Below are 24,693 nucleotides of genomic sequence, written 5' to 3' on the forward strand. Positions count from 1 at the left end.
TTCATGCAACTGAAACCCATTCACAGCACATAAATGGCAGATGAGAAACTAAAAAGGATAGGGTCATTAAACTGTATCACTGGAAACATGATTCCACTGTTTCAGATAGAAAACCTATCCCAGGAGACTTCCACCAAAGTACAAAAGGACCTGACATATGGGCTTATCACCTTAACACTAGAGACTCAGGTCAAAACTCTAGCAGAAGGGCAATAAAGGTCTAGTCTGTGATCCACTCAGACAGAAAGGTCCTATTTCAAGTGCTGTATGTGTCTGGCTCTAAGACAGCTGCCAGCAACAGACTATTCTTCCAAATTATCAGAACTGCTTACAAAGTAACTCTTGAGAATGGTCTATTAATCCTTTATACCACCAACAGTATTAATCTGGGCAGGGTTCTCTGCATATTCATTTTGTTAAGACAGTCTCCTCCAAAGAGAAACTAGAGCAGTGCCTATGTGGAAACAGAACCCTAAAGATCCTGCTACACACCCTTCACAGTTAAAAGGGCCCAAGATTCTGGACCACCTAAAGACAACTGACAACAAGAACGACTCAGAGCCAGGGTCCCAACTCTGCCAGATGATGAAGCTGCACACGGCTTCATTTCTGTCTGATAAAGAGACAGAAAAGGGAATATCTTGAATAGTTGAAAAATCAAAGGCTGGGGTTCTAAAAAGACGACTGGCTCCAAAGAAAACACTAAAGAAGCCTGCAGAGCTGTATTAATTTTAGTAAAAATAACCATATACCAACAAGGGAATGGACCGTTTTCTAACTCATCCCTTCAGATACTGGGTAAATGGTCAAAAGCCTGTTTTTATAATTACTTTCATTATCTTGGCCAAAAAGTCTATCTTTCTTATTTTTGGTCCTTAGGAGTGATATCAGTTTCTTCAATTTTTTTATGTGTTACATAATAATTCTTTTTTTCTTTTACTTTACATCAATAACCAAAGTGCAGTATAAACAGGAGGATGCTGATATTGTTGCTTTTATATACATTCAATACCAACATCTTCCATATATTTTATATTAGGCTATACAAAAGCATCCAAAAGAGTTAATAATTATCCTAAACCATCACAATATAATTTCAAGGCTGAGCAAGATACAGTAAAGCCAGGTGTTACATATTAAAGAAAAATACTTAGACCAATATTTAAAATACTGGTCTCTTAAATATACATTAAAGTCCCATTAATAGAACATAATCTAATCATTAAAACAAACCAATAGCTAAGCAAATTAATTTAAAAATAAAAATTTCTAAATGATGAATATAATCATGCTGTTTATACAACCATAAAGCATAATTTGGAAGCTAAGCCTAGTAACAGAATGCTCTATAACAGAATGACAGAATCATTTATCATCAGTTGACCTGTGTCATTTAAAAAAACAATTGTCTTCCACCTCCCACCCACCCCCAAATCTCCATTTGATCTATATTTAGATAGATCAAATGGTTAAAATAATTTAACCATTATTTTTTTTAATTAAAATTATTTTTTAAACCCTCTAGCCTAATTTGTGGTGACTGACACAATATTGATAAAACTGCCTTTCTGCCTTTCCTCTTGTTCTCCAAAAGAAGTGGTTTCAACAATTACACAAATTCTACAAGAGCTTCTGCCAGGGCTCAGGCATCACAACACAAAACCACTATCTTACATAACAACTGCTTTCCATGGCCTTTAAGCATTAAGTGGTTCAGTGAGGGGTTCTGTCCTAATGGCATTCTCAGGTTTTCTCCTCTGGGACTCCCGTCGTCTTTCAATGAGCATAACAAGAAAGTCAAGCAGGAATATAAAACTTGCTATAAATCCAAACACCTGAGGAAAAAGGGAGAAAGGTACTGTGAGGAATTTTGGAATATAATCTCACATGTTCTGCTTGGCTCTGAGAGTGCTTCATAAAAGCAAGATGTTCATCAATTTTATCTTACACACACTACTTTTAATTTTAATGGTAAAAAATGTTTTAAAGTCATCAAAAAATGGGAAGTTACAAAAGAAAAACTTTCAGAATAATGGCTATTCGTCAAAGTCTCACAAAATACAAATATGTGTGCATGTGTATGTATGGAATGCTAATCTACGAAACTAATATTAGATGAAAATTAAATCCTATAAAATGATACAAAACACAGGATTATTAGCAACAGTTAGAATGACCCACAGATGTGATACCAGAAATATGTGAGTAGGCAACTCAGCCTAGGTGAATGGACAAAAAGAAATTTCATCTTGAAGATACTATTGGGTTAAATTACCTAAAATACATTTTCCAGTTAATTGTCACATTGTAATGACACAGTGACATGACACCACTACCTACTTCCTCTTCCTTAAATCACTTCCTCATTTACTCTTCTGACATATGATCAAACATTCTGAGAATTCTGTCAAGAGACAGAAGACCATGTTTCAAATTTAGCTACTTCACTAGCAAAACCCTTAAGAAAATGGGGGCCAAAGAAGTGCTCTGTAAAGAAGAGAAAACAGATGTAGGTGATAGCTCAAGTCTCTTCCAACTGTGACACTCCACCTCCATGATTTTTAACATTCTGTTACAGTCTGTTGCAGTTTCCTGACCCTTCCCCTCTCCCTTCCCCCAAAGAATATGCATTCTGCCTCATTTCACCATATAGTAAACTGAGCTCCAAATTCATGAATTCACCTGGATGTCCCCAGCATATCCAGCCTAAATTTAATTATCAATTCACCCTCAAAACTGAAGTCTTTCTCCCCTGTAGAGTCTTTACTTGGGCTTGACAGCATCTATCCCCTTATTTTTCTAGCAAACTTCTTGCATATTTCAAATGCAGACCTTGTCTGAGAGGCTGTCACAGCTCAGAGAGCCCCAGTCCATATAGGGCCCTCTATACTACACAATCCATACAAGACATCTTCCAGCTCTTTTGCTCACATACTTCCCAATTTTTTTTTGAAAAGAGAACTTCCTCACTCCTTTAAGTCTATAAAACTTTTCATAATTTAAGTAGTTGAAAAGGGTAATTTCCAGCATATAATAAATACTGACTTTTTAAACTATCATTCACTATTTTTTTTTTTTTTTTTTTTTTTTTTTTTTTTTGAGACAGAGTCTTGCTTTGTTGCCCGGGCTAGAGTGAGTGCCGTGGCGTCAGCCTAGCTCACAGCAACCTCAAACTCCTGGGCTTAAGCGATCCTACTGCCTCAGCCTCCCAAGTAGCTGGGACTACAGGCATGTGCCACCATGCCCGGCTAATTTTTTGTATATATATATTTTAGTTGTCCATATAATTTCTTTCTATTTTTTAGTAGAGACGGGGTCTCACTCTTGCTCAGGCTGGTCTCGAACTCCTGACCTCGAGCGATCCACCCGCCTCGGCCTCCCAGAGTGCTAGGATTACAGGCGTGAGCCACCGCGCCCGGCCATTCACTATTAAATATATCCAATGAAATCTAAATACTGTAACAATCTAAAACATCATCTAATTAAAACATATAAATAAACTTAAATAAACTCTTTTTCTAATAGCTGGGAATTTTTTCCCCTAGAACTAATTTTTCTTCAACTTCATTTCACTTCCCCCACAGAATTTTATAATATTTTTATACTCCTATTGTATCAATCACTGTATCAAACTCCTCTGCAACAAAAATATATGTATAAACTAAAATTAACCATAAGACCTTATTAAAACTTTGGCTTTTCTCTTCAATTGGTTTATGTACCCATGGATAAATATTACTTATGGCTAGAATGAATCAAGGTTTAGCATTGATGTTACTGCTATGTTTTGTTTTCAACACATGTAAGTGCTAAGAAAATGTAGTCACGTGAATAGGTAGATATATTACAGCCATGTAATCTCTCAACTCCTTTTGAGTTGTCCTATCATAAAAGTAGTTTGAATGGTCTACTAGCTGACAACTCTATTAATTACAACTTCAATTTTGTTAAGAACAAAGTATTAATTGGAAACCACCTGATTTACAAGAGGATTTGTTATCCAATTGCTAGGCATTCAAGTTCACAACACTGATACCATTCCAGGTCCATGATCCTTGATTTGCAATTCTGAAACCCAAAAATCTACAAAAACCTCAAAGTTTTCATGATTTATTTGACTCAAAATTGACATGAAGTAAGACTATTTACCGTCTTCACTTATCCCTTTTACTGTAAATATTTGCTTCAGAAATATGAGGGATTACAGAGTCTGCCCCAGGCCCTCAAATGGTATTGTGTAATATTGTAAATGCACAGTATTACCTTTCCAAATCCAGGATGTTCTGAATTCTAAAGGAAAAAAAAAAATCTGTCCCCAAGGATTTCAGATAAAAACTGAATCTTTATTTTCCCTTTGTTGTACTCAAGGGTTTTTGGTTTGGTTTTGTTTTGTTTTACAACTCAGGGCAATGTACCATAGTAAGATATGGGACAAGCAAACACATTTTTCTTCTTTTATTTTTTGGGGGGTGGGGCAGGTGTGACTGTGAAAGGGAACACGGGAAAGAACTGGCGAGACTCCTCCACCAAGATGAATTCTCAGACGTACTAGTTTTAAGACAGACTACATACGGAGATTAAAAAGCTGGAAACCGATTTCCTCAAAAACTATCCTTCCTAGTACTCCTTGGAAAGTCTTGATGAACTACCCACTGGAAATGTTATCTAGACCAACTTCTATTGGTTATTTAACATACTCCATTACAATTTATTTACCTATCTCCTTTACTAGACTCAACCTTTGAGTCATTTCTCCTATGCATTCTCTCTCTCGTTTTTTAACAGACATGGGGTCTTGCTATGTTGCCCAGGCTGAAGTGCAGTGGCTAGTCATAGGTGCAATCATAGCCCACTACAGCTTGAAACTGCTGGGCTCAAGTGATTCTCCCATCTCAGCCTCCCCAGTAGCTGGGACTGCAGACATGTGCCAATGTTCCAGGCTCTCCTATATATTTTCTATACCTGGAACAGCACCTGGCATGTGGGTGTGCTTTTGTTTGAACTGAAAAGTAGAGAAACGTAAGATAATAAAGTCAATTTTACTACTTCCATGAGCAGTAACATGTTTATATGTGGAGTAAATGGATTTTTGTTAACAAAACTCAAATTCTAGACAGGTTTTAGGTTTTAAAGGCTGTCGTATTTATTTACTTTTAGGTCTTCTATTCAAAATTACACTAAAAAATAAGTTGAAAGACAACATGCTGTATAACTTGTCAAGTACTTTCCAAATTCCATATTTCTAAATAAGCAAAAATAAGCAGAGTTAAAAATACAAAGTACTTACAATTGCAGCATATTCAGCTGCGGTCCTGTCATGCGTAGAAACAAAAATGATGGATGCCAGCAAAAACAAACATCCTGTTGCCAAAGTAATGTAAAAATCCTATGCATACATATAAAACAAATAAGGAATACAGTAGGGTTAGATTCATGGAAATAAACGGTTTAATTTTAAAAGGCTTCAATAACTTTTTCTCTTGACACAACCCAAACTTACATACTCCAACTTCTAACTTTTTGGCATTCAATACATACCCTGTAAAGAAACACCATCTATGCTTTGAGCTGGGCATACTGAGAGAGCACATTACAAAATAATCTTTTAATAAAAACAGTCCTCCAAAAGGTCATGTGCGTGTGCCCTCTTTTTCTCTAGGGTGTACTAAAATTATCAAAGCCAAAGCATTTATTACAGTTCCATCTTACTTTCAGCAGAAAAAGCATTTTTCTTTTCTTACAAAGTATTGTATGCTAGCCTGGCATCTCTGAGAGTACTTCTCTGCTCTGAAAGCAGTTTGGAAAAGAGAGAATCAAAAAAAATCACCCGTCATTAATTAAATACAAATATGCCAATAGCGTTTTTTAGACACGTAAGCTTCCTGCAATTAAATATTGCCTTCAAGTGTTCCAAGTGGGTAATCCAAAATGAGCTTGTATGATGAGCTTATCTACTACAAAAAAGCTACCATATCTCATCATAATGCAGCTTACAATCCTGAGATGCTTCATGGGTTTCCAAGTGCTCTCACAGGCATTACTTCATAAGGCTCTCATATGCTAACTGAAAACAGTCACTGGCATACATACTTAATTCAGAGGTGGAAACTGGTAAAATGAGAGCCACTTCAAAGTGTTTTAAGTCTGACACTTTCTGAGTTCTCTGAAACACAACTTCCACTAAACCTAATATCAATAAAACTATCCAACATAGAATTCCTACATGGTCAAACATTCACTTAACACTTATAAAAAACTTAAGAAGTTTTCTCTTTGCTTCTAAAAGAGATGTTTTCCTGTCGTACTTTCTCCATTTTTTATTTTTTTATTTTTTATTTTATTTTATTTTATTTTTGACAGAGTCTCCCTCTGTTGCCCGGGCTAGAGTGAGTGCCATGGCGTCAGCCTAGCTCACAGCAACCCCAAACTCCTGGGCTCAAGGAATCCTTCTGCCTCAGCCTCCCGAGTAGCTGGGACTACAGGCATGTGCCACCATGCCCGGCTAATTTTTTTTCTATATATATTTTTAGCTGTCCATAAAATTTCTTTCTATGTTTTAGTAGAGACGGGGTCTCACTCTTGCTCAGGCTGGTCTCGAACTCCTGACCTTAAGCGATCCACCCACCTTGGCCTCCCAGAGTGCTAGGATTACAGGCGTGAGCCACCGCGCCTGGCCCATTTTTTATTTTTTTGATTATTTCAAATCTGTTACATACAAAAATAAAACTCTATTCCCTGATATTTGGAGTACACTGAAGGAAATATTTAAACAAGACAATCATTTTGAGACAGAATAATGCAGTGCTCAATAAACATGGTGTTCTAGAACCAGATCACCTGAGTGTAAATTTCCACCTCTACCACTTCCTAATTATGTGACTTTCAACTAGTTACTTCACATCTCTATGCCATTTCTTTAGCTGCAAAATGGGAATAAAACTATCTTCTTCATAAAGTGATTCTAAAGATTAGAGTTCATCCATGGAAGGTACATACATCAGTGCCAGGCATATGGTAAATGTTCCACAAATGGCCATATCAAGAACTGTGTGTATGTTCTCATCAAATGCTTGATGGATTTGATTCAGACTCTCAGACTCCATTTGTTTTTCAAAGTTATTTTTTAACTGTTTGGCATCAACTTTTATTTTTTAATTTTTCAACTTAAAAAATCATGTTAATTATTTCATCTGTCATCCCACAAATCCAAACCACACTCAAATAAAAACATAGGGTCAGCAGACTAAGTCTTTAGAAAGGTAAGCATCTAGACTCCCAAGTACAATTTTATCATAAGGAAATTTCTGAACAATGAATTCAACAAATGCATTCTTAATTTACTTATAATTTTTTCATAATCAAATCAAAGCAAAATATAGGTAGAGCTGTTGTTTTATTTAGCTCCAGAAATATCTCACATTAGTTCATTTCTCTATCTCCAGTATCTAGTATAATGCTTGGCATGTAATAGGCACACAATCAATAATTGTAAAACCAATGAGTGACATTCTGAAATGTGAGAAATCAAAAGTGACAAAGTCCTAGGTTTTTTCTTTCTTTTTTTTTTTTTTTTTACAGTCGAATGTGAATTAAATTAAACCACCAATAATTGCAAATTATTGCCAGTGTTTGTCACTCTTATTCCAATCTCACTTTCCCTATCATCCCGTTGGCAGGAAAACTGAGTTGCTTAGAGGCAGAGAGTTGGAACAACAGATAGTGTCTTTTTTGTGTTGCTGAGTTTTGAAAGCATTACTACTTTGAACAATAAAACTATGCAAGATTATAAAACAGCTATGCACTTAATATAGGGACTACATTTTTCCACACTTACTGATAATTTTACTTTGTTGGCATCAATTCTGTCATAAGCAGGAGTGCAATACACCACCAACATAAGGAGACTCAGAAGAAAGGCACTGCAGCTTACAAATTCAAAAACGTAAAGTCCTCCACACATAGTGCACTGTGATACAACTTCTTCACAGATAAAGGCCAGCAGAGACAGCAACTACAAAAAAAGCAAGACATTATACTTAAGTGTTTTTTAAAGAACCTATAGAATTCACACAGCATCCGTTTACTCAAATGTTTATAAAATGGAAACTATGGCAGACAAGATTAATGAATAAACCCTATCTACACAGAATTTACAGTCTGGCTGCCTTGACAGAAACATAGGTAAACAAATAATTAACTATTGTGTGCTAAATGCCAAAACAGGGGGAATATAGGGTGTTGTTATAAAAGCACACAGGCGAGGCACTCAAACTGGTGGTCAGGAAAGGCTTCCTGAAGGAAAGCTGAGACCTGAAGGAGATAGGGTCAGTTTTGGAGGTGAAACACAGGGAGAGAAGTACCCGGCAGAGAAGCAGTACATAGAAAGGCCCAGAGGTAAGACAGCACAGCACTCTCTCACGCACACATACACACACACGCCCCACTACCACCCCAACTGAATTGTGAAAGTGAGTCAAATCAACATGGCTAAAGTGCAGAATTTGAGGGACGGGAATAGCAAAATAAAAATTATTATATGAGGCTAGAGAGGTAAGCTGAAGCCAGATCTAAATAATGTCCTCATTAACTAGTTTAAGGAATCTGGATTGTAAAAGTTGTAAAGTAAAGGAGCGACATGATCAGGTTTATGCTTTTAGTAGTTCTTACTGGCTACGATATGGAGAAGGAAACGTAGGTAGGGGAAAACTTGGGTCAGCCATCCAGCTGGGAAGCTGATGTAGGAAATCGGGGAAAACACAGTGGCCAGGGCAGTAGTAATGAAGAAGAGTAGCTAATCACTGAGAGATGCAGAAGCTCTTATCAGACAGGATGAGTACAAATAAAGTGGGACATGAGATAATACATACGGACTTTAAACACTTTATTTAACATAAAAGAAAAAGGCACATTTATTCACCAATCTTTTGAAGTGGGTCTTTTGAGTATGGGTCTACTGATTGGAATTCCACATCATGCTTTCTGCCTTAATCATTTTCAACATCATCAACCACTTCCAGACGGGTGATTTGAAGTAGAGTGAGATCCTGGGCACTTGAGAAACAGAGTGCATAACTTTTCTAGAGTCAGTCTAGTTTTACTAGCCTTGTATAGTTGCCTTGCTCTTATTTAATTCCACAGCAGATAAGTATTTCAGTAACTTATCTTTCAGTCTTTCCAAAGCATTCAATTTAGCTTCCCTAGAAACAATTCCTTTTCACACTCAATTTTAGTTTGTGTAATATTTAATATTGAATGTTTGACCATAAAAGTGTAGTTAGCATAAATCACTATGGGAATACCACCACTCAACTGATGACAGAAGCATGAGTGCTGGAGTGCTAAGGAGGCAACTACTGGCCATGACAGGCTGTGGGTGTCAGGTGTCGGGGGAGGATGCTCAGCATGGTGAATGGACAATGTTAACTCTGGTTAACAGGCAACTCAATTAAATGCAGATGGGTTTTAACAGCACTCTCACTGATCTATATGTGATATTAACATACTGGTCCTCATAAAGAAAGAAATCAGGTTTTTTTCTTCCTCTTTTTAATAGGCAAGGGTGCCGGAGAGAGAACAAATTCCATTTTAAATGTGCTGTGATTGAGGAGACAGGCAGAAGAGTTAGATAGAAATGTAGCTAGAAGGCAAATGAATATATAGGTCTGGAGCTCAGGGCTCTGGGGAGCAGTCTGAGATGCAGATAAGTCTGAGATGCAGATAAAGATGTGGGAGGCAGCCAAGTAAAATGATGAGATCACCCAGAATAAAGAAAGTTGGCCTTATGCAGAACTCAGAGGAATCCCAAGATTTAAGGGATATACAGAGGAGGAAACACCAGCAAAGAATAACTAGGAACAGCAAGCCAAAGGGGTAGCAGACAAGAAAAAAGTATTTCCACAAAAAGAGAGTGATGAAGAGTGAGAGCTAAATGCTACTTAGAGGTCAAGTAAGAACAACACTGAAACACCTACATTAGACTGAGCTATGAGAAGGTTACTGGTGATATCAGCAAGAAAAATTCCAGCATAGTCAGGTAGAGAACGTAAGATTACAGGACTGTATATTGGGAAAGAAGGGGAGGACAAGGCAGTGGAACAAAGATAGCACAGTCAAGAAGAGTGGCTGGGAGAGAGTGGCCAGATAGGGTAGCAGTGGATGATGTCAAAGAAAAACGAATTTCATGATGGGAGAGAACTGAGCATGTTTAAATGCTTAGGTAGAAACTAGTAAGATAAGTGAGTCTAAAGACAGAAGTAGAAAAAAAAAAGGCTTTCTAAAGGTAGGATTCAGGGCTCAGGTTTGGGCCTAACTCTTCTCTAGAAATAGGAGAGAAGAGAGTGGTTCATTTGGGCAGTTTGTGTGGGTTTTGTGGAAGTTGAGGGAATTTCCTTCTGAGTGCCAAAACCATCAAAATGACAGATGACCCAAGTCAATGGCTAAAGGGAAATGCCATCTCACCCCAGCCAGGCCAAACGGCAACAAGATTTCTACCAAAATTAACAGATAGACTTCATAGTGTATAATAAATATCTTATCCTACAAAACATTTTCAGGAAGAAGTCAATGACACAGCCACTCTGGAAAAGTTTAGCAGTTTCTTAAAAAACTAAGTTGCAGAGCCAGCAACTGCACTCTTGGGCATTTATCCCAGAGAAATGAAAAAAAATGTTCGTGCCAAAACTAGTACATGAATGTTTATAACAATTTTATTCATGATGGCCCCAAACTAGAAACAACCCAGATGTCCTTCAATTTTTAAACTATGGTACATCCACCACACCATGGAATATCAGCAATAAAAAGGAACAAACCTGACACACAATGACCTACATAAATCTCCAGAGAATTATGCAAAGTAAAAAAAAAAATCCAATCTCAAAAGGTTACATACTGCATGAATCCAATTATACAGCATTCTTTGAATAACAAAAATTATAGCCATGGTGAACAAGCTGGTGGTGGCCAGGGAAAAGTGGGAAGCTGTGGCTATAAATGGGTAGCACAAGGAAGCCCTGTGTGGATAGAACAGTTCAGTATCTTGATCATAGTGATGATTACAGGAAGCTATACACGGGATAAAACTGCACAGAAACACACACACACACACACACACACACACACACGAGTGCATGGGACCTCCCTTCACATTTTTTTACAGCTTCTGGTGAATCTATAATTATTTCAAAATAAAAAGTAAAAAAAAAAAAAAAGCAAAAAAAAACCAGTCATATCTAAATTGGCATCCAAAGCCTCTAAGGGATTTCCCCTCCTCCTACTGGCAATAAAAAATTCATATAGGCCGGGCGTGGTGGCTCACGCCTGTAATCCTAGCACTTTGGGAGGCCGAGGCGGGAGGATTGCTCAAGGTCAGGAGTTCGAGACCAGCCTGAGCAAGAGTGAGACGCTGTCTCTACTAAAAGAAATAGAAAGAAATAATCTGGACAGCTAAAAATATATATAGAAAAAAAAAATTAGCTGGGCATGGTGGCGCATGCCTGTAGTCCCAGCTACTTGGAAGGCTGAGGCAGAAGGATCGCTTTAGCCCAGGAGTTGCTGTGAGCTAGGCTGATGCCACGGCACTCACTCTAGCCTAGGCAACACAGTGAGACTCTTGTCTCAAAAAAAAAAAAAAAAAATTCATATATATCCCCACAACTGCAACTTAAAAGAATTTATATAAGGATGAAAATAGCTCCTATCCCTCTGGTTTCCCATAAGTTAGTGAGGCATGAAATAGCCCAGCACATCCCAAGTAACTTCCCTCAAACATGTCAGATGAGACATTCCCAACCATTGCCCCATGGGATATAAAGTGACATGACAAATCCCAGGTCACTGTGTAGAGGTACTTCCTTAATCTCCTATAATTATAATTACAGGATGAGTTTTTACATCACTACAGCATAATAAAATACTAAATGTCTAATATTCCACTTGCTTTATTCTTGCCTCTACGTTAAATCTTATCCAAGTTTTAAGAGTTTCTCTATGAGAAATTTGCAAAATATACCTCAGGTATATAAAGTCAATTAACTGTGAATAGATGCCAGCCTAAAACTCTAATCGGGGTTTGAGAATAGTTGATCTTGAACCTTTGTTTTGGTGAGGGCTAGGGGGGAGACTACAGGCACATGCCACCATGCCCAGCTAATTTTATTTTTCTATTTTTTGTAGAGATAAAGTCTCATTCTTGCTCAGGCTGGTCTTGAACTCCTGAGCGCAAGCGATCCTCCCACCTTGGCCTCCCAGAGTGCTAGGATTCCAGGCGTGAGCCACTGTCTGAACCATTCTTATTACAATAATTAGATTATCAGGAACACTCATCTGTCAAGATTACACGACAATAAAATCTTATCTGTAGTAGAAATATAGACTGCTTGTCTAGTCTTAGTAAGGGACAGCAGCTAGCTTGTACAGAAACAGTCTCAAGTCATTACAAGTCCTGTTCTAACAGGAGTCCTTCTTACTGACCTCCAGCCTCAGAGAAGTATTAAGAGGCAGGTTCTGCCTGGACATCCTAAGAGAATGAAGGAGTACAATATTAAGCTTGGACGTTTACCAGTTCCTATTCCCAGTTAAAGACCAAGAAATTACCACCACAAGCTATATGCAGTATGAAATTCTCTCCTGCTTCCTCATCCCTGAGGCTACTAGCCTTCCTTTATAACTTCCCACAGCACTACAATTGCTAGTGCAGTGGTCCAGGAACCAGTTTCATGGAAAACAATTTTTCCATGGATGGGGGCTGGGGAAGTGAAAGGGAATGGGGGAGGGGGTGGTGGGATGGTTTTGGGATGACTCAAGCACATTATGTTTATTGTGCACTTTATTTCTATTATTACACTGCAATATATAATGAAATAATTATACAACTCACCATAATGCAGAATCTAACGCCGATCTGACAGGAGTCAGAGCTCAGGCAATGACGCAAGTGATGGGGAGTGGTTGTAAATACATATGAAGCTTCCCTAGCTTGCCTGCCGCTTACCTCCTGCTGTGCAGCCTGGTTCCTAACAGGCCGTGGACCAGTACCAGTCCATGGCCCAGTGACTGGGGACAACAGCACCAGTACAAAATATATTTGAATATTATATATCCAACACTGTAATATGTATAGGAACAAGTAATGATGGAGTAACAAGAAACAATAAAAAAACAATATATTTTATACCACATAATTGAGCATTCCTTATACATAAGTTTAGAAAATCTCAGGAAAATGTTCAGAGTAGCTGGAGAAGGTGAATGGAAAAGCAGGACTCAAACCAGGGTCAAGAGACACACAGAATCTGGATAGGCGGAGGACATTCCAGGTGGGGGATGAAAAAGAACAGGTTCATAAAAGCAAGAATTTGCAATGGCAAGTCCGAAAGATAATAAGGCAACTGACCTAACTGGATGGGGATGATGAAAAAAAAATGGTAAAGGAGTTGGGTGTGTTTATGTAATGACCATGCAAGGGCACACGGACTTCTAGATGAAGGCAGCAGGAATATCTGCGTGGTTTGGTAGGTTAGAAGACAGGAGGAGCAGAGGATTGGGTGGGGCCTGAGGAATTCCACAGTTCAAGGGTAGGAGGGAAAAGGCAACTAGCACAGGACAAGTCACAGGAAGTGTTTAAAAAAAAAAAAACCTAGGAAAACTCCTTAAAAAGCAAGTAAACATACTCCAAACTGTTAATAAAGCAGTGATGCCTGGGAGAGTGGGAGTGTGAGGATGGGAGAGTGGCCTCTTTTATTTTAATCATATTTTTTAGTTGATTTTTTGAGTAAGCAGACTTTTCTTGTATTAAAAAAGAAAGAAGTGTGAAAGTTAAGGGAAGGAAGAATTTCAAGAAACAGGTGGTCACCAGCATTAAATACCGAAGTGGTCAAGAATAAGAAGAGAGAAAAATCACTAAATTAGGTAAGAAGTTAATGGTAAATGTAACCCATGAGTAAAAAGGCTCAATTATCATTTTTGGTAAACAGTTTTGTTCTCAATAGCATGAAGTCATCACGCTAAATACTGCTTACTGAATATTATGCTAAGTACCTAACAACTGCATACTCAATGTAGCTCCTTCTAATGAAATAAAATTTTATCCAAATATAATTAAGGAAATTATCAAGCTTTCAGAGCTGGGAGGGCCCGTGGAAAACAGAGTCTCCCACTTCCATGTTTACAGGAAGCAAGTTTGCAAGTTTCTGACAGGTTAAGCCCCAAGTTATCCAGGCATAGACAGAAGAACCCATGTCTCCTGACGCCCACTCTGTATTGTTCCCCCCATGAAACACCATTTATTAAGTTCATTTTATAATTATGCATTTTGGTATAGGTTTTCCCTTTAGATTGGGTTTTTGATGTTACAGCCACAGTTTTGTATATTTCCCTTTGTGCTATTAAATCATGCATTAAAAGCAATTTGCTAGGGTCAACACATTTGGGAAGTCTCAGTGACTAAAAGATGGTCTTACTCACAGCTCTGGTGATTTAAACATTCAGATGATAAGTATCCTGTATCTTTCTCCATTTCAGTTTCACTGCCTTTTCTGAAAATTCAACTCTTCCTTAATATTAACAGTCATTATATTAAATACTAATTCTCTATCATTTACCTTTACAATCTACTACTTCAAACTTTTTTATAAAAAACTTTTTAATGTTTGCCATTAATTATAAGACTCCACCCTCAAAATTATATGAATTTACAAATTAATGAACTTACTATTAAAAACCTTGTAGTTATAGTAAGGTTCAAATAAAAACATCTGTCAGTTTGAAGAAATAGATTAGGTTTCCCTTGCCTTAGGCAAATATTTATTCTTACAAAGGTTCAAAGACATAATTTGCTGCCATTATGGATCTTCTTCAAGGAAAAAATAGAACATTTCGATTTAGTACATATCAATTTTCACACTGAAATAATGAAAAGAGCATCAACATAAGAAATTGCTTCTAAGTGATTTATTTCTTGGTACTTTCAGAATAACATTATTTAAAATGTAACATACTGAAAATCACTGGTGAATCCTAAAACTGCTTGCCTGAAGAGTGACCATAATCCCAGTACTGCGCAGCCATAAGGACATTCAACTGATACCACAGACACAATGGGGAGCTTGCTGCAGGGAGAAAATTACATATATTTAGGTCACTGCACCAGCTTATTAGCAAGCAATTAGGTTACCAAATGTCAATTCTCCCCTTAAAACAAAAACTCCCTCAAAAAAAAAATATATATATATAAGCATCAGGTCAGATCTAAGGATAGAATAAATTGAAAAACTGATTGCATAAATTTAGGACTCTAGTAACTCCTTACATTGAATTCTTAACTGAGTATTTCTTCTTTAGCTCTGGAAAGGTGGACGGTAGTTAGGGGATGCTTAAGTTTTGACAAAATTCAGGTCATATCTGAATGGCAGATAAAGCTATATAATTACATCTCCTCCTGTGTGTGTGTGCAGGCTCCACTCTCTGCCCCATCGGTGTTCAGTTGTTACAGCAAACCCCATGGAGCCTCAGAGATTTGAAAAAAAATCTTAGGAGTGAAAAGAACCTCAGAGGTAATCCAATTCAACCTCCTAGGACTCGAAGAATTTCCTAAGCACATACAGTGTCTGGTTTTTAAGTTTTACAGAAATCTTCCTTTCTCTTTTGGGATCTTTGAGAATCTGCTAAGATTTGTGGGTCCAGAATAATGCACCCAAACATATAAATGTACAACGTTTTGAATTTAATTTCACAGGGCATCTTTTCGTAGTTCATAAGCATGATGACTGGGTTTTCATACCCCTGTGTGAGATGTGCCTCCCTCAAACCTTGGTAAGACGTCAGCACATTGCTCATCTGACGTGGAAAAAAAATTTTTTCACAGGATTTGCAGGTCTCTTGTTAAAATACCTCCTCTTCTGATTATGGGTTTCTCCATTACAGTTATCTCCTTCTTGGAGGTCTGCAATTCTACTTAGTTTTTAAAAATGAAACATCTAAAGTAAAACAACCAACCTAAAGGCAGTTTGAGTTAAGGCAAAGAAAACCCTGCCAACTGCCCCAGAGTGGATAACAGCTTTTACTGACTTCATATGTAACTTCCTTGGGACTTTCCAGGTAACTTTTGTAATATACTGTTATTGTGAAGAGATAAGACATTATTAAAACAGATAAAGCAGGAACAAAAAGGTAATCATTAAAGTGAAAGGTAATAATGAAAAAATATGTTTAAAACTTCATATTAAAGGAGGCAATCTTTTAACAAGCTCCCCATAAATCAATGGATTTCATGAAGAGACATTATTCTTTCCCCATTTCTCCTTCTGAATGACGGAGAACAAATAGGAATAGTCTAACAATCTTTTCAAGGCAAATTCATCTTCCCTTCTGTGTCCAAGTATAACATCTACCACCAAAATTTCTGGTAGTGTTCCTTTTTTCTGGCAATAAGGAAGGAATCTGGTTTCATTCTATCCCGAAGATATGGAAGTATAGTTTATTAAACTATAAGGTAATGAGAAATTTTACTTTAGCTTTGCCACTTTTGATTAGAAAGAATAAAAGCAACTTAAAATATCAGATTTCATGGGTAACAAACCAATACAGATGATGTCTTTTGAGCTGCAAGAATGCTTCAGATGAATATTCTGTTCTGAAGAGTTCTATTCATTCATGTAGAAACATTTTAGCTTTAATGCAAACAAATATAGCTGATAAAAATCCTGTGAGAGCTGACAAGAAGAGCAGAAGGAAGGACTTCTGGGTAGAAGTAACAGCTTGTGCAAAGGAACAGTGGCAGGAGGGAACCCCTGATGCTTGGTAAGAAATTAAAGGTAGGGGCTGGGAGAAGTGGCTCACCCCTATAATCTTAGCTGAGACAGGAGAATCACTTGAGCTCAGGAGTTGGAGGTTGCAGTGAGCTAGGTGAGGCCACTGCACTCTAGCCAGGAAGACAGAGTAAGACGCTGTCTCAAAAAAAAAAAAAAAAAAAAAATTAAAGGTGGCTGGTGTGGAACTATCTAGAGGGAGGCTGAAGAATGACAGAACCAGACCCTCTTGGGTTCCATAGGCTATATTATCACTTGCCTCCAAGTAATTTTCCAGTCACTCCCAGATATGGTCATTTTCGTGGCTATAAACCAGTGCCAAGTTTCTGTTTTCTATTCAATAAAAGTAGGTCATCTGAGTTCCTAAGAATTTAAGTTCTGATCATTTGAGTTGTAAGAATTTAAGTTCTTCCCAAGGAAACCAATGAGCAATTTTTTTTTTTTTTTTGCTTGGGATGGTTAAAAAACAAAACAAAACAGGCCAGACACGGTGGCTCACCCCTGTAATCACAGCACTTTGGGAGGCCAAGGCAGGAGGATCACTTGAGGCCAGGGGTTCAAGATCAGCCTGAGCAACATAACTAGACCTCATTTCTACAAAATATAGAAAAATCAGTGGGGCATGATGGCGCCTTCCTGTAGTCCCAGCTACTCCTCCGGACACCGAGGCAGAAGGATGGTTTGAGCCCAGAAGTCTGAGATTTCGCTGAGCTATAATGATGCTGCTGCACTCTAGCCTGAGCAACGAGTGAGACCCTGTCTCAAAAAATAAATAAAATACATAAATAACACAAAACCCATAAACATTCTAAGCATTCTGATTTTTCCCAAACTGGTACTCTTGTAGAAAATGCTGCTCATCACTGGTTGAAACAGTATAACAATAGTAGCTCAACACGAATGTAAACAGAATTATAATTTAAATGTCAAAGGTGCTTTGATACTTCCTCTAAAAGGTTTACGGCACTTCAATTGCTTAAAATAAACTGAAACTCAAAGAAATGAAAGAGAAGCATAGCATGCCTTAGTTATGCTATCCGCACATAAACACAAAGAGCTGTCCTTCTGACTTTCTACCTGGAACACACATCTTGCTCACTCAGAAATAATTCTTTTCCAATGAATACAGAACTTCTGAAAGACAATTTACTGGATATACACACACATCTCAAAGCCATGCGTGATATCGGAAGCGCTCGTCCAAGTTAAACTGCTTCCATGGGCTCTCAACAGGAAAATCGCAAGAGCCAGAGAAAGATAAACAGAAAGTACTTCGCAGTCTAAATACAGGCACTTGGGGTGATAATGCAGAGTTTCAGCTGGGAGAAGAAAGGAAGGTAGTTACTGAGGATGAGCGAAAAAAGTCTAAGTGGCCGATGTGGGGCTCCTCCGACGCATTTCCTGGACCCGCCTAACTTGCTCGGTGGCCCTAGTCGTCTTCGGGGACTCTGGTGGGGAAAGACCAGGGGATGAGGGGCCGCCCGGCGGAAGCGGGGTGGGGAGGGCGGAAGGTAACGCCCCCTTCCCCAGGCGGAGATGGAGGGAACGGGGGATGTGGAAACGGTCGCTTACTGAACAACCAGGCTGAGAAGAGGCCGCTCGGCAGCCTCCCGAGCCCGCAGGCCGACGGCCCCCGGGCAGACTCTCCTCCCCAGCCCGGGCTCGCCCTCCCGGGCCGCGGACTCACCAGCTGCAAGCCTTTGAGAACTTGCCGGTACCAAGGGAGCCGGCCCAGGAAGAAGTAGGCAGCGAGGCCGCTCCGGGGGCCTCTCACGGGGCCCGGAGCCGCCTCCGTGGTGGCTCTGTACACCTCTCCGTTCTCCATCGCCCAGGGCTGGGGAACACGACGGCCACAGCAATAGCGTCACTGACTTCGCGGACTTCACGAACTCCAGAAATCCCCGGGAGCGCAGAAAGCCGTCACTTCCTGGGCCTCCTCCCCAGCTTCCTGCCGGCTCCGCCCTCGCCCCGCCTTCCCCCCTGCCCCGCCCTCCCACGTTCCCCCCCTCCCACGTTCCCCCCCCGCCCCGCCCTCCCGCGTTCCCTCCCGCGTTCCCCCCCCCGCCCCGCCCCGCCTTCCCTACCCACCTCCGCTCCCAGCCCTCCTTCGCCCCCGACCTTAACCCCTCCTCAAACTTGTCTGTTAACTCTTGGGATTCTGGCTTTTGCCCAAGATTTGAGTTCTTTCTGTGGGCTTTTGATTTATTTCTCACCTCCCTCAATCTTCCATCTTCCAGATATTCATTCAATGTTTTTTGAGCACTTACAGTGTGCAAGAACCCTGTGCTAGGTGCTGGGATTACAGACAAGTAAGCCAAGGACACAAGGCACCTGCCGTCTCCGTGCTACCGCCTAGTAGGAGAGACAGACAATAAACAAGTTAACAGATTAATAATTTCAGATAGTGATAAGTGACATGAAAATAATGTGACGTGATGGAGAGTTGGGTGCCGAACAGGCCACTGTGTAGTTATGAAAGGCATCCTGAGAACCTTCGTATTTGAGTTGAATGAGACTGAAGCCAGGCTTGTAAAGATCTGGGAAGAGACTTTCATGCAGAGGGGACAGCAAGTGCAAATGTCCTGCAGGCCAAATGACCAGTGTTGCTAGGGCTAAATAGGAAGGAGGAGAGGAAGTGAAGTTGGAGATGCAGGCAAAGGTCAGATAATGGAGAGCAGCCTTGCAGACCAAGGGAAGAATTTGGATATCATTTTATATATAATAAATTGGGAGGACTTTCGGGATTGCTCCCTCCTGCCTCTCGGAATTCCTTTTAGGCTCACTTGTCAAAATCATGTAGTTTGTCTCTTTCTTGGTCACCAGATTCTATACTCACATCTGTTCATTTCACGTGAACTTAGGAAAACTCACGAAGGAATGTAATTATATTTTAGCAACTGAAGATGATTGAGTTACATGGCAGGCTGCACACCTATTTTCTCTACAACGATGTAAAGTAGATACTATTATTATCTTCATTTTGCAGATGAGAAAACTGAGGCCAAGAGGTTGAGTATCATATCCAAGGTCAAAAAGCCAGGAGCAGCTGGAGTACAGGCCTGGGCAGTCTGACTCACAGCTTGCTGCTGACTAACCACTAACCCAGCAAACTTCAGCCTTATTTCTTCAGTAAGGTCTCAAAACCCATGGAAGAGGGGAGGGTTTACTGCTGCTACATTTATCATCTCTTTTCCATGATTCCAAACCTCCCTTTTCTTCTTCCAATAACAAGAGAAAAGCTCCTATTCAAATGAACGGAGACAAGTAGATACTATTCCATGGGGGCTGTCTATAGCCAGCCAACCATCCTTCTGACTGATTAAATGCATTCTAAATGTCTTCCCGAGGCCAAGCAACCACCAAATTCTGTCCAATAAAAGGAGGCCACTGAATTTTCACCTGGGCTACAAGGATTCACTGCCCTTTTATTCTTCAGGTCACCACCATTATCCCAGATTGGACACTACTGATGTCTAAAATTTCCTTAGAAATCCACCCCCCAAAATAAGATGGTTTGATGACTGAAAAGACAAAAGGATAGACTTGTGATAAAGCAACTGCAGTAACATGTTAATGGTAGAATGTAGGTGAAGTATATGGGTGTCCACCGTACAATTGTTTTAATATTTCTCTATGTTTGAATACTTTCAAAGTAAAATATTGGGGGAAAGTTACAAAGAAGCAAGGACATTTTGATATAGGAGAAAAGATGAACAGACTTTCTTAACCCTCTTGGTTTGTTTAGGGTGCCCTTGGACAATTCTCTAGGGGTCTCTGCTTCTCTTTACATTTTGAAGAAGATATGAATTTAGCCTGTGATTCACAAACTCTAGGGTGCATAAGAATCATCTGGGAGGTTAATTAAAAATAAAGATTTTTGGAGATCTAGCCTCAAAGATTCTGAATTTGGATGGGGTTTGGGAATATACTTTTGTAATAAGCTCTTCAGGTGAGTCTGGTAAGAAATTCATCCACATGAAGGAACACTGTCTTTTAATATGATAAAAGTAAAAGCCAGTTATGTAGTAGATAGCAGACATTCCATACTTCGTTTGCCCCAATTGATTTGGGGGTGCCCAGGATTTAGAGACTAATATCCTTCCCAATTAAAGAAGTGTGCATCCCTTATGTTTCTTCATAAATCAAAAGAACAAATAAAGATTTTAGTGCTTCAAGAGCAAATACTTGTAGAGGAAGCCCTTTTGATGGGCATATCCACACAGAAAATTGTCACCCTCATTAATGAATAAACTAATTGGAATAGTTCATTGAAACGAGAAACCTTGTTTATGCTGAAAAGATACACCAAAAAAAAAAAAAAAAGGGAAGATGCATTTAACTTAGGTTTTGAAGAGTATTCAGTTTTCTCCTTTAGTATTTAATATTAAGTGAAAGAAAGAAAACATTCAAAAGAAGAAATAGATGGGGAAAACATGATGGGATTTTAGACAGTCAAAAAATAATGTGGTGCTACTTTTCCAGTTGAGAGTTTAATTTTTCAGCAGCTCCTACTCAAAACTTGTCACTGGCTCTTATGTATCTGTGTTGGCACAGTTAGGCAATAATGTGGATACAATGTTGCATCATAGATGCTGTCTTAAAATAAGGCCACAAAAATGTCAACCGGAAGGACCATGTCACAAAATAGGTCATATGTGCTATAAAAGAGATACAAATTAAATGTGTTGGGAATTAAGAGCAGAGAGAAATGACTTTTGGTTAAAAGGATCAGTATGGTGGAGCTTCAAGCTGGGGTTAAACGACACTTGGGTTTGGACATGCAGAAACAGGGCAGAGGATATTCAGGCAGAAGGGCAATATGAAGGAAGGCAAAGAAAGTGTGCCCAGGCACAGAGAATGGAGGGAGGGCTGGGTGGACAAAGAGTAGTCAAGGAAGATGAGCTTCAGGGCAAGTTTCGGAGGGCCTTAGAAATCAGGCTAAGGAACTGGACTTTTCCATTATTGTTGGCCAATGAGGAACAACCAGAGGGCTTGTGGCAGGGGAGTGAAATGATCGGAGCTTCTCTTTGGAGGTGTTTTTCTAGCATCCTTGAGCAGACTGGATTGGTTACAAAGATCCAGGTAGGGGCTGTTGTGAAAGTTCAGGAGCAAGGGAATAGGGGCTTCAACTCTGACAGTAGTCATGCGCTGGCTCCAAGAGAACATGGGAGGTAAAATTAGTGAGATTCATAGACTGATTTGTTTGGAGAATAAGGGAAAATTGGGACAGATGTCAGGTTTCAAATCATGTAACTGGGAGATAGGGGGAGTATAAGGACACAGACAGGGAATATAAGAGGAATTAACTCTTACTGATGTCAAACCATAAATTTGAAAAAATTAAAAAGATGACTTTCATACAAGTATGTAGTGAGCACGCTTGAAAGATTTATCTAACTTATTAGTAATCGGAGTAATGTAAAACTGGTTCTCAGGAGGATATGAGAGACCCTGGTGTATGTGTATGTGTGTATTCAATAAAAGAAAAAAAGTATGATGGGATAGGATTGCTGGGTTAGATCCAAAACTGATTAATAGTGTACAGGAGAATAAAATTGTTAGCTTTGTAATTAACCGTACCAGAGAGAAATCATTTTCACTTCTATTAGACAAAAATCATTTCCAATTTATCAGTTTTCTATAATTAATACTTTAGTTACAGGCCAGGCGCAGTGGCTCACGCCTGTAATCCTAGCACTCTGGGAGGCCGAGGCGGGAGGATCGCTCGAGGTCAGGAGTTTGAGACCAGCCTGAGCAAGAGTGAGACCCCGTCTCTACTAAAAATAGAAAGAAATGATCTGCACAGCTAAAAACATATATATAGAAAAATTAGCTGGGCATGGTGGCACATGCCTGTAGTCCCAGCTACTTGGGAGGCTGAGGCAGTAGGATCGCTTGAGCCCAGGAGTTTGACGTTGCTGTGAGCTAGGCTGACACCACGGCACTCTAGCCCATGTAACAGAGCGAGACTCTGTTTCAAAGAAAAAAAAATACCTTAGTTAGAGACTTTGGGCCCAACTCATAATAAATAAGGCCGGGCGCGGTGGCTCACACCTGTAATCCTAGCACTCTGGGAGGCCGAGGCGGGTGGATCGCTCAAGGTCAGGAGTTCGAGACCAGCCTGAGCGAGACCCCGTCTCTACTAAAAATAGAAAGACATTATATGGACAACTAAAAATCTATATAGAAAAAATTAGCCGGGCATAGTGGCGCATGCCTGTAGTCCCAGCTACTCGGGAGGCTGAGGCAGTAGGATCGCTTAAGCCTAGGAGTCTGAGGTTGCTGTGAGCTAAGCTGACGCCACGGCACTCACTCTAGCCTGGGCAACAAAGTGAGACTCTGTCTCAACAAAAAAAATAAATAAATAAATAAATAAATAGCAACTTACATAAAATTATCTTTCCCTATCATCAGATGACCCTTCAGAGGGTTTTGTAGACAGTGCTGTAGTCCAGAGGTGGGCAAACCTTTTCTTTAAAGGTCCAGATAGTAAATATTTTAGGCTATGAGGCCCATATGGTCTCTGTCACAACTGTTCAACTCAATTGTGTTGCTGTGAAATGAAAGCAGCCATAAACAAATGGGTGTGTCTGCATCCCAATAAAACTGCATAAAAACAAGGCAGTGGGCTCAATCTGGCCCACAAGCCATAGTTTGATGACTCCTGCACTAGTTCAGCAGTTCTCAAACTTGAGTGATCATCAGAATCACCTGGGAGGCTTCTCTTTTTTTTTTTTTTTTTAAAGGAGTTTGGCTCTGTTGCCCAGGCTAGAGTGCCGTGATGTCAGCCTAGCTCCCAACAACCTCAAACTTCTGGGCTCTACATGATCCTTATGCCTCAGCCTCCCAAGTAGCTGAGACTACAGGCACATGCCACCATGCCTGGCTAATTTTTTTTTTCTATTTTTAGTAGAGATGGGGTCTCGCTTTTGCTCAGGCTGGTCTCAAACTCCTGACCTCAAGTGATCCTCCTGCCTTGGCCTCCCAGAGTACTAGGATTACAAGTGTGAGCCACTGTGCCTGGCCTGGAAGGTTTGTTAAACCACAGATTGCTCTGGGTCCCACCCCCAGAGTTTCTGACAGTAGACCTTGGGTGGAGCCTGAGAATTTGTACTTCTGACAGCTCGCAGGTGATGCTGATGCTGCTGGTCCACGGATCACACTTTGAGAACCACTGATCTCATATGACATTGAAAGGGCAGTCAGTAATTTTCTCACCCTATTTCGAGGTTTTGGGTCATTTGTTTCAACAAAGAGAAGATGAAAAACTCAGATTCAGGGCACACTGAAATTGAGGTACCAGAGGGCACCAAGTGGAGTTTGTGGTAAATAGTTTCAAACATGGATCTGGAGCATTGGAGCAAATAAAGCACTTGGAAAATAGTTGTAGCACTGAATAGTTAGAGTCATTAAAATGTTAAAGGGATGAACCTATAGAAAGAAAATGATTTAGGCCAGAACTTTGGAGGGAGTGGGAGAGAAAGAGAGGAGCAGCCAGGGTAAGAAAGGGGAGGAGAACGCAGGAAGTCGTGTTGTGCCGTCAAAGGCAAAGTCTTCTGTTTCATCAGTACTTCCCAACTGTAGAGTGGGCAAGGGGCCAGATAAGCCAAGTTTGGATCAGACATATTCTAGAGATGATAACTCATCAAAGCTCCTCTCCCAACAAAACTAGACTAGAGGAGAAACAAGTACCATCAGCTTCCACATTTTCTTTACACCAGCAGAGGGCCGCAAAGGCAAAGGAATGCTATACTGTCTTTGGTTCTGAGGCACACACCAGTGCAGAGTTAATTCCTAAGTGGGATTAGGGGATAAAAGGACTGCGGGTCACTTAGCTTCCTTGCTGCCATCATCATTTGGGTACTTTAGTCCAGGACAGTTTGATCAC

The 24,693-nt window shown here is 39.8% G+C and overlaps 1 protein-coding gene and 1 non-coding gene across 2 annotated transcripts; one reads left to right on the forward strand and one right to left on the reverse strand.

Annotated features, from left to right (window-relative positions):
- Positions 1 to 1,523: 1,523 nt before the first annotated feature.
- Positions 1,524 to 18,712, reverse strand: CMTM6 (CKLF like MARVEL transmembrane domain containing 6). Its single transcript, XM_069473355.1, has 4 exons — positions 18,493 to 18,712; positions 7,835 to 8,011; positions 5,288 to 5,386; positions 1,524 to 1,835 (listed from the first exon to the last, which is right to left on the reverse strand). Exons 1-4 carry the CDS (start codon positions 18,628 to 18,630, stop codon positions 1,698 to 1,700), a joined length of 552 nt encoding a protein of 183 aa, XP_069329456.1. The 5' UTR covers positions 18,631 to 18,712; the 3' UTR covers positions 1,524 to 1,697.
- On the forward strand, positions 15,737 to 15,840 carry LOC138389047 (small nucleolar RNA U13). Its single transcript, XR_011234487.1, has one exon. It is a non-coding gene; the product is annotated as a small nucleolar RNA U13 (small nucleolar RNA).
- Positions 18,713 to 24,693: the final 5,981 nt, after the last annotated feature.

Source organism: Eulemur rufifrons, chromosome 7 (assembly GCF_041146395.1).
Source record: "Eulemur rufifrons isolate Redbay chromosome 7, OSU_ERuf_1, whole genome shotgun sequence".
Classification (NCBI taxonomy): Eukaryota; Metazoa; Chordata; class Mammalia; order Primates; family Lemuridae; genus Eulemur; species Eulemur rufifrons.